We start from the raw sequence: 12255 nt of genomic DNA, 5'->3' as shown, positions 1-12255 counted from the left end.
GGTGAAACAACAGTTGTGGCAATAGATGCTGTTTCTGGCGCCTCTGAATCTTCCAGTATCTGCATTATGATTTTGGAATAAAAGATGATTCATTTTGAATCTGGAACTCAGCTAAATGAGCAGGACTCTGAAACAGCATAAATGACATTTCTCCCTGCCAGGAGCTCAAAGCAGGGAGGCTGAGCTTCTCCATAGATATTTGCCTGTGCTTCATCTTACGAAAGACCCAGGAACTCTCTCAGGAGTTCAGCCTTGCTGTCACAGGTGCTGGCTAAGGGAAGCCAGCTTTGGCTGCTGCTGAGGTTGTGGAGAAATCTATCTGTGTTTGTGCTAACAGTATTAATAAAAGCCCAGAGGTTAGGAAATGTTTCTGTGAATGTTATCTGCACTCTCTCTGTCTGTGAACCAGTGCCGAAGGGCAGGTGATTCCCAGACATTAGTTGTACACAGCTTACTTATCCTTAGGTTTCCTTTTGGCTAAAACTCAGTTTCATTCATCTCTATGCATCTTTGCATAGTGACATGCACTGCTGTAGTGCTGTCTCAGAGAGGCAGCCCCATGGGCCTCTTCCCTCCTAGCATTTGCCAAATTTTCCAAATAATGACATTGTGATTGTGTGATTATCTGTCTCCCCCACTAGACGGGAAGCTTCCTGTAGGCAAGAATTAGCTCATTCCCAAACATAGCATAGTGTTGGAAGGCACAGTGGTGGTGAATAAATACATAGGTGGATGATGAATTAACTGATTTATGTAGCAAAGGAATGCTGGCTGCACACCTTCTTGTTGGATGGCAGGGAACAAGAAGAAAGGTTGAGTTCACCCAAGTGCTGACCAAGCTTTGAGAACTTCCTTTCCATAGCAGATAAAAGGAGTCTGCAATCGTGGAGGTCTAGAGTACACTTTTCATCTCCCTTCACCCTGAGTTTTGTCTTTGGCAGAATCCCTGGGGATTTTTGAATCTGCAGCTTTTCTCTGCACTGGGGTTCCTGCAGTGTGAACACCATCCAGTGGCCTACACCATCCAGGTCTTGAGTGTGGGCCCCTGGCAGCCCTCTTGAAATGGAATTCTCTCCACCCTGCATCCTGTGCCCCATGGTTTGCTGAAGTCCTTGCCCTGGGACCCGTGGAGAGCTGAGGATGGGGGTGTGTGTGTGTGACCAAGGAGAAAGCTGCTCCCACTGCTGTGGCCCTGCTTTCTCTGAGAATCAGAGGACTTGCAGGGAACCCAGACTTTCCCAGGGCCAAGTTTTCCGTTGGCCATGCAGTGACCCAGGCTTTCCCACAATCATCTCCTGGGAGTCAGCCTACTCTCCTGGCACCAAGGGTGTTCGTTCACCATTGACTTTGTAAAGATCCCTGTCCTCTCCTTTCCCTATCTCTCCACCCCCAAGCCACTGTGAAATCCTAGTGTACTTTAAGGCTCTCCCAGTATTGACACCACTATCAGCCAAGTCACTTTCCATGACCCAGGGCTGTATTAGGAAAGGGCCACAATACCAAGAGACAGACACTGTGGGTTCTTGTCCTGGCCCTCCCATTTGCTACTTGCTGGACCACATGCACTCACATTGCTTCTTTAGGTCTCTGTTTCCTCATCTGTACAATGGGTTTATGCACCTTCCTGCCAGCCCACAGAGCTGTGGTAAAGGTCACATGAGGAGGTGCATGAGAAAGTGCTTGTCTAGTAGTAGGGGACCCACCACGGTGAGGTAAGTTGATGTGTTAATATAACAATGAAGGCCAGGCCTAAGGAAAGGGGAAGCAAGACACATTTGTCGTGGCGTTTCTTACTCCCTTACTCCCTCACTTTTGGTCATTTGTGTAGCATTCCCCATAAAGGCCATCTAATCTCCCCACCCCCAGAAGAAAAGTTGGGCACATAAGTTGCTTGACCACATTCATGCACATTCATTCAATGTACTACTTCCTAGGGTATTTTAATTTTAAAATAGATGAAAACAGGAAGCCCCCCAAAAAGAATGTATAATACAGAAAAACAGGGACCATGAGACTTCTGTGAGTGGGAATATGTGAGGGCAGGGGCAGGGAGCATGCCCGTGCATTGCTCAGGCCACTCCATGGGTCAGCTTGACTCCCTCGTCAGGGGCGTCAGTGCTCTTGGGGGCCGCACTCTTGAGTCTCAGCCCCCACGCCAAGGCCCCATTTTCATGCTGCCTGAGTAGGGCTGCTGAGACGTTTGGTGGAACTCGGAACTACCAGTGAGTGGGTCGTGCAGGGATTCTGCCTGTGTCCTCCACATGCCTTACCAGGGGAGGAAGAGGCACAAACAAAGAGTTAACAGCACGGAGGCCTTTACTGGAATGCTGTCAGCCCTCTCCAGGCCTCCAAGACTGCCCCAAGTGAAGAAGTGACAGAGACAGTGTGCCTACAGTGTGGCAGAGACAGTGTTATCTCAGCCCCTCTCCGTCCCTGTGTGTCGCTAGCTGGCACAGCCCAAGCCTCTTCTCCCCATTTTGACTCTTTTAAAGAGAGCCAAAGCGTCTCTACTTCCAAACACCCGCACAGGCTGGAGTCACTGGGAGCTGGCTGGGGCCGAGCTCTGTGGCCCAGAGATGGGAATATGACCTTGGAGCATCACAAAACCTGGAAAAAAATGCAGCCAGCCTTCCTCAAAGAAGTTGGATTTCCAAACCTTGTCTCAGGACTTTATTGGATCTTTCAAAACAAGGAGACCAATGAGTATGTTTTTTCTCCAGCACGAGTTCACCCTGGACTTGAATCCCAACCCAGGGGAGTCTGGACCACAGGGCCCTGCACCTGCATGCTGGCTACGCCCTGCCTCGGGAGAAGGCCAGCGAGCGCCGCCCTCTGTTGGCGTTGTGGAGCTCTTCGAGCATCTGCTCCCTGGCAATGTGGCCATTGCTCTCCACCCAGAAGGCCCTCTCCTCTTCCCAGAGGGCATTCTCTTCCTCCCAGAGGGACGTTTTATCCTCCCACAGGGCTTTCTCCTCCTCAAGGAGGGCTCTTTCCTCTACCCACAGGGCCTTTTCTTCCTCCCACAGGGCCTTGTCCTCCTGAAGAAGGTTCCGGTCTTTTTCCCATAAGGCATTGTCCTCTTTCCAGAAGGCCTTATCGTCCTTCCAGAAAATGCGGTACTTTTTCCAAAAAGTTTTCTCTTCCTCCCTGAAAGACTTTTCCATTTCCCAGAAGGATTTTTCCTCTTTCCAGAAGCTTTTCTCCTCTTCCCAGAAAGGTCTTTCCTCTTCCCAAAAACCCAGGATCTGGCCCCGGAAAGCACGGATTTTGCCTCGGAAAGTCCACATTTCTTCCCTGAAGTCCTCTATTTTCTCACGAAAAATTTTCATCTCTTCGCGAAAAGCCTTTTCCTCCTGCAGCTTGTGCATTAGTTTCTTCTGGCGAATACTGGGAGAGGATGTCACCAGGGACCGGAAGCAGGCAAGCCCCATCCATCTGCTCACCTTGAAGGAAAACATCTTCCTTAACAGTCGGAATGGTGGGGTGGCCATGATGACAGGACCCTTGGCCAGGTCCAGATCGGCTGGTCAGACCCTGTAGGGGGAGCAGAGAAGAAAGGTCTGTGAGTATCACATGCCAAGGGACGGCCCTTGGTTCTGTAGTACTGGATTTGAGAAAATGTAATCACCGTTCTTTGTCCCCATGGTGGTGTTTGTGAGGGACAAGCTTTGGTTGAGAAACATGTGGGGTGGTCATGGCTTTGAGCTAGAGAGGCAGTCAGTACATTCAAGCTCAAGGCTGCTAAAAACATAGACGCTCAGCCAAGAAGGACAGTGGCTCTCAACTAGGGTATCAGAACACACAGGTGTGACATGACGAGGCCAAGAAGAATTTATGTTTGTTTAGTCAACCTGAATGAATTTAGGTTTTGGTGTACTCACTTGGGAATTGTTCCTGTCTGCCTATGGTCATGCTCACATGTGAATGTCCTCTATTATGAGCCTGGGACACAGAAGATAGGCCCACTGACCTCAGAGGGGAGGAGGACAGTGTATATTAGGAGAGGAGTTTATTTTGGGAAAAGTGGTTTAAAACAAAAAGGTGAGAGACAATGGTGAATGTTGCCAGGATCATGGAACAAGAAGACCCTCACGCAATATTGAGTAATATGGAACAATAAGAAAGACACCAGATGACCCAGCAACTCCAGTCCCAGATATAAACCCTGAGGAAACTTAGGAACTGTGACTAGGATACATGTACAAGTGTGTTCGAGGAGCTTTGCTCATAAGAGCTCAACTCTGGAAACAATCCAGTGACCATCCCAATAGAGTGGAATAAAAAATGGCGCTATATCCACATGGCAGACAGCATGGCTGCCTACAACAGCATGAGTGAATCTTATAAACACTCTGCTGAAAGAGAGAAGCAGGATCAGGGAATTTCAAAGAATGAAGTTCCAAACAAGCAGGACTAAATGCCATGGTCTAGGGGAACATACTTCAGTGTTAACACAGAAAGAAAAGCAAGGAAGTGAGTCCCAAAGTCAGAGTAATAGTTGCTGGTGTGGGAGGATTTGGGGTGTGGGATGAGGAGGTGAGACTAAGGATTGTGATTAAGTGAGTACTTGAGAGGGGCTTCTGCAGTGCTAGCAGCATTCTGTTTCTTTGCTTGGTGGTGGTTTCATGTGTGTTGTTATAAAAACGTGTTAAGCGGTACATGGATATTTTATGTACCCCAGTCAATACAGTATATATCACAATAAAATAAAAGCTGGGGAGAAGAAAGAAGGAAAAGAAAAAAAGAAAAGAAAAAGAAAGACAGAGAGGGAGGGAGGGAAGGAGAAAGATCTTCAAACATTGCCATATATCTGAGGAATCAGATAGCAGAACTATCCGTAACAATCCCTGTAACTACAAACATGAATCAAGGGATGAGAAAAAGCAGTGGACATAGGAAGGTGGTTAGGGGGCAGTAAAGAGCTGTGTTGTCAGATAAGTGGTGCATGCATATGCTGAGAGCGTTGTTTTCCATTTTGTGCTTTCTCGAGGAAGTTGCCAGGGTCTGGCCCTCACTCAGTGGACCTCACTGATCCATCATCCATGAGACCTTTTGGGGAAATTTTCGGGGCTTTCTCTGTGTTTTTCCATTTCTGGTTTAGGATCAGGGAGTGGAGGAGGAGAAAAGACACAACTGGGGGTGTGTGTGTGTGCACGCGCGCAACCATATGAAGAGACAGTGGCTAGGCTGTGGACAGCTGGTGGCATCACCATCCGTCAAGTCACACAAACCAGAACCAGGGGCACATCCTTGACCTTTCCCTCTCCCTCACCAGACTTCTCTCCTCAACCATCAAGCCCGCCTAGCTGAGATCTTTAACATTTCTTGAAACCATGCCCCTGTTCCATCTCCCCAACCACAGCCGGGTCAGGCCAGGATGCCTGAAATAGCCTCGCTGCTCTCTGTATTGATCTTACCCTCTTATCTGCCCCTGCACTGTAGCCCTACAGGTGTTTTCTAAAACACTTTCTCGTCCTATCACATCAGTTCACACACCTTCAAAGACCTTGTAGCCCAACGATCAAAGCTGAATGCCCTAGGAAGGCCCTGTGCAGCCCAACTCCAGCTTGCTTCTCCCTGTCCTTCCTACCCAGCCTGTACCCAACTCCAAATCTAAGGCCCAGTATGAATGAGCTCTATTCAGCTCTTGGCACCCTGCCTCCAGTTTCCTGCCTGGATGCTGAAGCACATGCCACATCCTCTACTGAGAGCCCCTTTTCCTCCTATGGTGGGCTTGAATTCCTGTTCATCCCTTCCCCTCTGAAAGCCACTCGGACCCTCCAGACAAAGTTCCTCGCCACCTCCACGATGCTATCTGTCTGTTACTCCACTGTTACTTGTCAGACTTGATTGAAATTAGGTGTAGACATGTCTTCCTGACATCTCTGTAACCCAGGAGCTATTATAATATAAAGCCGTCTATATAGGAGGGAACTGGTGAAAATGTTGGTTGAATTGAACTGAATTTAACTGCATTTTGGAAATTTGATTTTCTATGTTGTATGGCTCTTTGCCTGGAATCTGTCCAATATGCAAGGTCCTCCCTCACTTCCATGTCTTGCTGGTCCCCTCTCCCTGGATAGCCTTGCCCAAGCTCACTTCAGTTCACCTAGCGAATCCTTCAGCACTCAGATACCTCCTCCAGGCAGTCTCTCCTAAGCTCAGACTGAGCATGTGCCCTTTCTGTCCCACTAGAAACACCTCATCTTCCATCTCTATGTCTGGCATCCCGTGAAACGTCCTGCCACAGGATAGGTGTTCAGAAAATAGCAGCTGGATGAATGGGCGTCTACTGGGTTAGGATGTTGGAAAAAATTCACCTCCAAGTTTTTCTCAAGTGAACACTGAACTTTCTTTAAGAAAGAAAGAAAACAAGAACCATATCAAATATGTAGATGTGTGTTAAGATATAAAGTACAACATAAAACTGTAGATGTGTATCTGTATAGCTATAAAAATGCACATTAAATAAACATGCCTAGTTTTCAGTTATACTGTAAGACTAGGAACTTCTTTTTAAGGAAAATATTATATATGACCTTATGCTTAGAACAAATACTATACAATCTAAAGCCAACAGTTACTTACTGCTTAGCTGCTTGCCAACGGGGTAGATCCTGTAGCCCTCAGAGGGTACAGGCGGCCATTGTCATGTGAGATCCCCGATGACGCTGCTTGCAGGCCTGCCCCAACAATGCTGACTGTGACCTGTCTGTGCCCTTTCAGACCTGACTCACAGGATGGAGACTCTAAGAAGGAGTCCCCTATAAAAGACTTTAAGGAAAGGAGGGGGCACTTGAAAGGTCTGAAAGAGTTCCTTTTCCGTCTTTGACTTCCCTGATAGGGCAGTGCTGTTGATGACTCACAAGTGATTGTTACCTCAGATTCTGTCGGCATTGGTTCCAGGAGCATGGTTCTAGGAAGTCATGGTCTGGGGAGGGCTGTGTGTGGGATGAATCACTTCTCTTGCTGCTTTCCAGATTCTTTGTCTTTGGCTTTTGATAGTTTGACTAGGATGTGTCTTGGTCTTGAGGTTTATTCTACTTGGAGATTGTTGAGCTTCTTGGATATGCAGATTTGATAGTTTTTCATCAAATTTCAGAAGTTTTTGGCCACTATTTCTTCAAATATTCTTTCTTCCATTTTCTCTGTCTCCTCTCCTTCTAGGGCTCATATTATGTGAATACTGGTAGCGTGAGGGTGTCCCCCAGGTCTCTAAAGTTATATTCATTTTTCTTCATTCTTTTTTCTTTCTGTTGCTTAGATTAGATAATCTCAGTTAACCTGTTTACAAGCTTGTGGATTTTTTCTTCTGTCAGTTCAAATATGCTGTTGAACTCCTCTTTAATTTTTCATTTTCAACTCCAGAATTTTTGTCACGTAGTAAAATTTTTAAATAGTCAAATAAATTAACATATCCATATCTCATATAGTTACCCTTTTTTGTGCACTGTAGCAAGAGCACCCAAAATCTACTCTTAGCAAAAATCCTGAATACAATGTTATTAACTATAGTCCCCATGTTGTACCTTAGATCTCTAAATTATTTATCCTATATATCTGCAACTTTGTACCCTTTGATCTCCTTCTTCCTGTCTCCTCCCCACACCGAGCAACCACCATTTTATTCTTTGTCTATGTATTTGACTTTTTTCTCTCTTTTTCTTCTTCTTCTTCTTTTTTTTTTTTTGAGACGGAGTCTCGCTCTGTTGCCCAGGCTGGAGTGCAGTGGCGCGATCTCGGCTCACTGCAAGCTCTGCCTCCTGGGTTCACGCCCTTCTCCTGCCTCAGCCTCCCGAGTAGCTGGGACTACAGGCGCCCGCCACCACACCTGGCATTTTTTTGTATTTTTAGTAGAGATGGGGTTTCACCATGTTAGCCAGGATGGTCTCGATCTCCTGACCTCGTGATCCGCCCGCCTCGGCCTCCCAAAGTGCTGGGATTACAGGCGTGAGCCGCCACACCTGGCCTCTTTTTTTTTTTTTTTTTTTTTTTTAAGATTCTACATATAAGTGAAATTGTGCAGCATTTTTCTTTCTGTGTCTGGCTTATTTCACTTAGCATAATGTTCTCCAGGTTCATCTATCTTGTCACAAATGGCAGGATTCTTTTTTTATGACTGAATAATATTCTACTTTATATACATGCTACAATTTCTTTATCTATTCATCCATCAGTGGACCCCTAGTCCATCCAGAATTTCTCCAGAAATTTTCACTGTGTCTCCAGAATTTCTGTGTGGTTATATAAAGAAAAGGATATATGTACTTTTATATATATACACACACACACACACACACACTTTTCTATAATATATACTTTTCTATATATCTATATAAAAGTATATGTATATAAAGTGTGTGTATATATACACACACACACAACATATATACACACACACACACACAAAAACACACACACACACTTTTCTGTCTCTTTTTGGTAAGGCATAGTTTTTAAATCTTTCCTTTAATGCTTTTTTTTTTTTTTTTTTTTTGGAGACATCGTCTCTGTCAGGCTGGAGTGCAATGGCATGATCTTGGCTAACTGCAGCCTCAACCTCCTGGACTCGAGGGGTCTTCCCACTTCAGCCTCTCAAGTAGCTGGGACTACAGGCATGTATCACCAGACCTAGCTAATTTTTTTGTATTTTCTGTAGAGATGAGGTTTCTCCATGTTGCCCAGGCTTGTCTCAAACTTCTGGGCTCAAGTGATCTACCCACTTCGGCCTCCCGAAGTGCTGGGATTATAGGTGTGAGCCACCACACCTGGCCTTGTTTTTCTTTCATTCTTTAGGAATGGTTTCTTTTAGTTCTTTAACTACATTTGTAGTAGCTGACTAAAAATCTTGGTTTAATCACCCAATGTCTGCAATTCCTTAGAGACAGTTTATAACCAAAAAGACAATTACTCAGAGAATAACAATTTCAGGCCAGGCGTGGTGGCTCATGCCTGTAATCCTAGCACTTTGGGAGGCCAAGGAGGGAGGATGGCCTGAGCGTAGGAGTTTGAGACCAGCCTGACAACATAACAAGACCCTGTCTCTACAAAACCAAAATAAATTAGTCAGTTGTGGTGGTGCATGCCTGCAGTCCCTGCTACTTGGAAGGCTGAGGAAGAAAGGATCATTTGAGTGCAGGAGGCTGAGGCTGAGTGAGCTTTGATTGTGCCACTGTACTCCAGCCTGGGTGACAGAGTGAGACCCTGTGTCAAAAACATAAATAAATAAATAAAATAGAATAACAGTTTCTATTGGCTGCTTTTCCCCCTTTATATATAACTCTGTTTGCAATAAAGGGTTCCCTGTTTCTTTGTACGCCTCAAACATTTTTGTTGAAGTTGGACACTTAATATAATATAGTAACTAAAAATGAGATTCCCACTCCCAAGTTGTGTTGTTGACATTTATTGTTGTTGCTGTTGCTATTTGTTCATTGAGCAAACAAATTTAGCGAAAAATAATTTGTTCATTTCTTGGACAAATTCTATTAAGTCTGTATTTTTTGTCATGTGTGGGTACTAAAGTCTGCTTATTAACGATCAGCTAAGACTGGACAGAGATCTCCATGAACTGATGTCTCCTTTCCTTTGCTGAGGGGGTGTGTGTGTGTGTGTGTGTGTGCACGCGCATGTGTGTGTAGTTGGGGGTGTGGGGGTGCAGGTTGGGCATACCTTTAGTGATCATGCAGGCAGTTTACGATTCTGCCTAGCCTTCACTTCCTTCTTGTGAGAGCCTCAAAGTCAACCTGAGGTGAGAGATTATGGCCATCTCAGGTCTTTCTCAGCCATGTGCAGAGTCACATGCATGTGACCCAAATTCTCAGGAATATATCAAAACTTTTCAAAGTTTCCGTCTTATTCTCCAGTTTTTCTTTTTCAGTTATTGGTCAAGCCTCTGGTTAACCCCAACTAGTAATGCCAAATCAGGCAGCTATGATATTAAACAATTACCACTTTTTTTTTTTTTTTTTTTTTTTTACAAATGCCCTGAGGATAGGGTTATTTGCACAGAGTAAGCTCTGAGTCAAGTCAAATAAAGACAAGTTCTGTGAAGGAAGCTTTTCAGTGAACTGCCAAACAGGTCAAATAGTAACAATTCTTTGAGGATGGAGAGAATCCATCCTAACCCTTACTCAGTCATTCTGGAAGTCTCAATCATTGGTTTTTAACCATTCTTCTTTTCTAATATGTGTGCTTAAGACTATCAGTTTCCGAAACAGCCAAGTAAAAAGGGCTCCTGGGAGAACCTCCGACCTGCCACTGGGTGGATGGAACGGGACCTCGGGAAGTACGCACTGTTTGCAGGGGGAAGGAGCTTGGCCTCTCATGTTTCTGGGTGGCAACCTAGGATTCAATCTGTGAGATGAAGTCCTGTTAACAGGAACCCATTTCACTTTGCTGAGTTTTTTTCCCTTTACACCCAATACGTTTCATTTTTCTTACCCTTCTATGTGTCCACAAGCCTAATCTTTTCCTGGTTATGTGACAAGAACCCAAAGAACCCGATTTTTAGCTGAACTGAGGAGAAAGTCCTACAACACTTTCATTTAAGTACACTTACCTGCATCTCACATATTTTGATATGCCACCTTTTAATTACCATTCAGTTAAAATATTTTCTGATATCCATTGGAATTGCTTCTTTGATCTGTTGGCTATTTACAAGTACATTGCTTAATTTCCAAATATATGTGGATTTTCCAATTACCTTTTTGTTACTGACTTCCAGCTCCACTTCACTATGGTTTGCACAGAGTATATGGTTTGTATACTCTGATTTCAATCATTTCAATTTGCTAAGACTTGCTTTATGGCCCTGCATACATTCAATTGTGGTAAATGTTCCATGTCCACTTGAAAATAATTGGTATTCTTCAGTTGCTTGATGCAGTGTTCTCTCTCTAGATGTGTCTGAGTTAGGTTGAATCTTTACCTATGTTGTTCAAATCTTGTATATCCTTATAGATTTTTCTGGCTGCTTGTTCTATCAGTTACTGAGAGAGATGTACTTACAGATCTATTTCTTCCAGTTAGGTCAGTTTTTGTTTCATATACTTTGAGGCTATATTATTAGATACATGCATATTTACAATTGTTATATTTTCTTGGCATAATGACACTTTGATTTTTATAAAATGCCACCTTTTTATCTTTAGTAATACTTCTTTCCTTAAGTTCTACTTTGATATTAGTATAGGCACATCAGCTTTTATTAGTGTTTGCATGGTGTATCTTTTCCATCCTTTTATTTCAACCTTTCTGTGCCCTTATATTTAAAGTGTATTTCCTGTGATTAACATATGGTTGAGTTTTTGCTTTTTCTATCTGATACAATCTGTCATTTATTTGGTTTTTAAAAGTATTTAAACTTTATATAATTACTGATTTATATTAGATTTGAATCTATTTTCTTATCATTTTTTTCTAGCCCTACCTGTTGAATGTTACTTTTCCTTTTTTCTTTTTGATTAATTTTATTATTCCATTTTCCTCTATTATGTCGTAGTTATATATTCTTTTAGCAATTATCCTAGAGATTACAATAAACATCCTTGAGTTGTTAAAGTCTAATGGATTTTTATCTTTACCACTTCTCTGATAATGCTAGAATCTTAGATGATTTTAATTCTATTTATACCCCTTTTACCTTTCTCATTTTGTTGTCATAAATTTTAATTCTGCGTATATTCAAGACTCCACAAGATTTTGCTGTCAATATACATTTGTAATTACACATGTTTTTGCCTTTTTTCATACTCTTCATTTCTTCCTGCATCTCTGTGCTTCTGTTTGGGATAATTTTCCAGGTACTCAAAAAATCATGTTCTTTAGTATGGCTCTTGTGATGGAATCTCTCAGTGTTTGTTTATTTTATTTGAAAATACTTTTGCCCTTTTTTTTTTATGCCAATTAACAGGTGTTATCAGTAGAATGGTTTGCTTAGTGTGTTTCCTCTGCTGTGTAAACAAATGCCACTTTCATTTTCCTGTTCTTTACATTATAGAGAATTTCATAGTAATATGATTTCAAAACATAGATAAGAAATGAATTTTAATCTCTGTAAACAATTGATAGCAAAATCAACAATTGTCTCTGATGAATTTGTATTATCTAATATTGGCTCTAAGTTTTTAATAGAAAGGAGCAAAACATAATTAGGTTCTACACAACATGAAATCCAAACAGAAGTGCCTTTGTTTTCTTATTCAGACATATGATCCTTTGTAATCCCATTTGCCTTCATTTTTGAAGCAT

At 43.1% G+C, this 12255-nt stretch overlaps 1 protein-coding gene across 1 annotated transcript; it reads right to left on the bottom strand.

The window, feature by feature from the left end:
- Positions 1 to 2038: 2038 nt before the first annotated feature.
- Positions 2039 to 6847, bottom strand: CCDC70 (coiled-coil domain containing 70). The gene is made up of 2 exons (XM_045377178.3): positions 6589 to 6847; positions 2039 to 3534 (listed from the first exon to the last, which is right to left on the bottom strand). Exon 2 carries the CDS (start codon positions 3489 to 3491, stop codon positions 2793 to 2795), a length of 699 nt encoding a protein of 232 aa, XP_045233113.1. The 5' UTR covers positions 3492 to 3534; positions 6589 to 6847; the 3' UTR covers positions 2039 to 2792.
- Between the last annotated feature and the right edge of the window lie 5408 nt (positions 6848 to 12255).

The sequence above is a fragment of the Macaca fascicularis genome, chromosome 17, assembly GCF_037993035.2.
Source record: "Macaca fascicularis isolate 582-1 chromosome 17, T2T-MFA8v1.1".
NCBI classification, from domain to species: domain Eukaryota; kingdom Metazoa; phylum Chordata; class Mammalia; order Primates; family Cercopithecidae; genus Macaca; species Macaca fascicularis.
The sequence above is the reverse complement of the archived record's forward strand: the minus strand, read 5'-3'. Positions and strand labels throughout refer to the sequence as shown.

Excerpts from the sequence above, each read along its gene's own strand:
- CCDC70 (XM_045377178.3), bottom strand. The coding sequence starts at position 3,491 with ATGGCCACCCCACCATTCCGACTGTTAAGGAAGATGTTTTCCTTCAAG.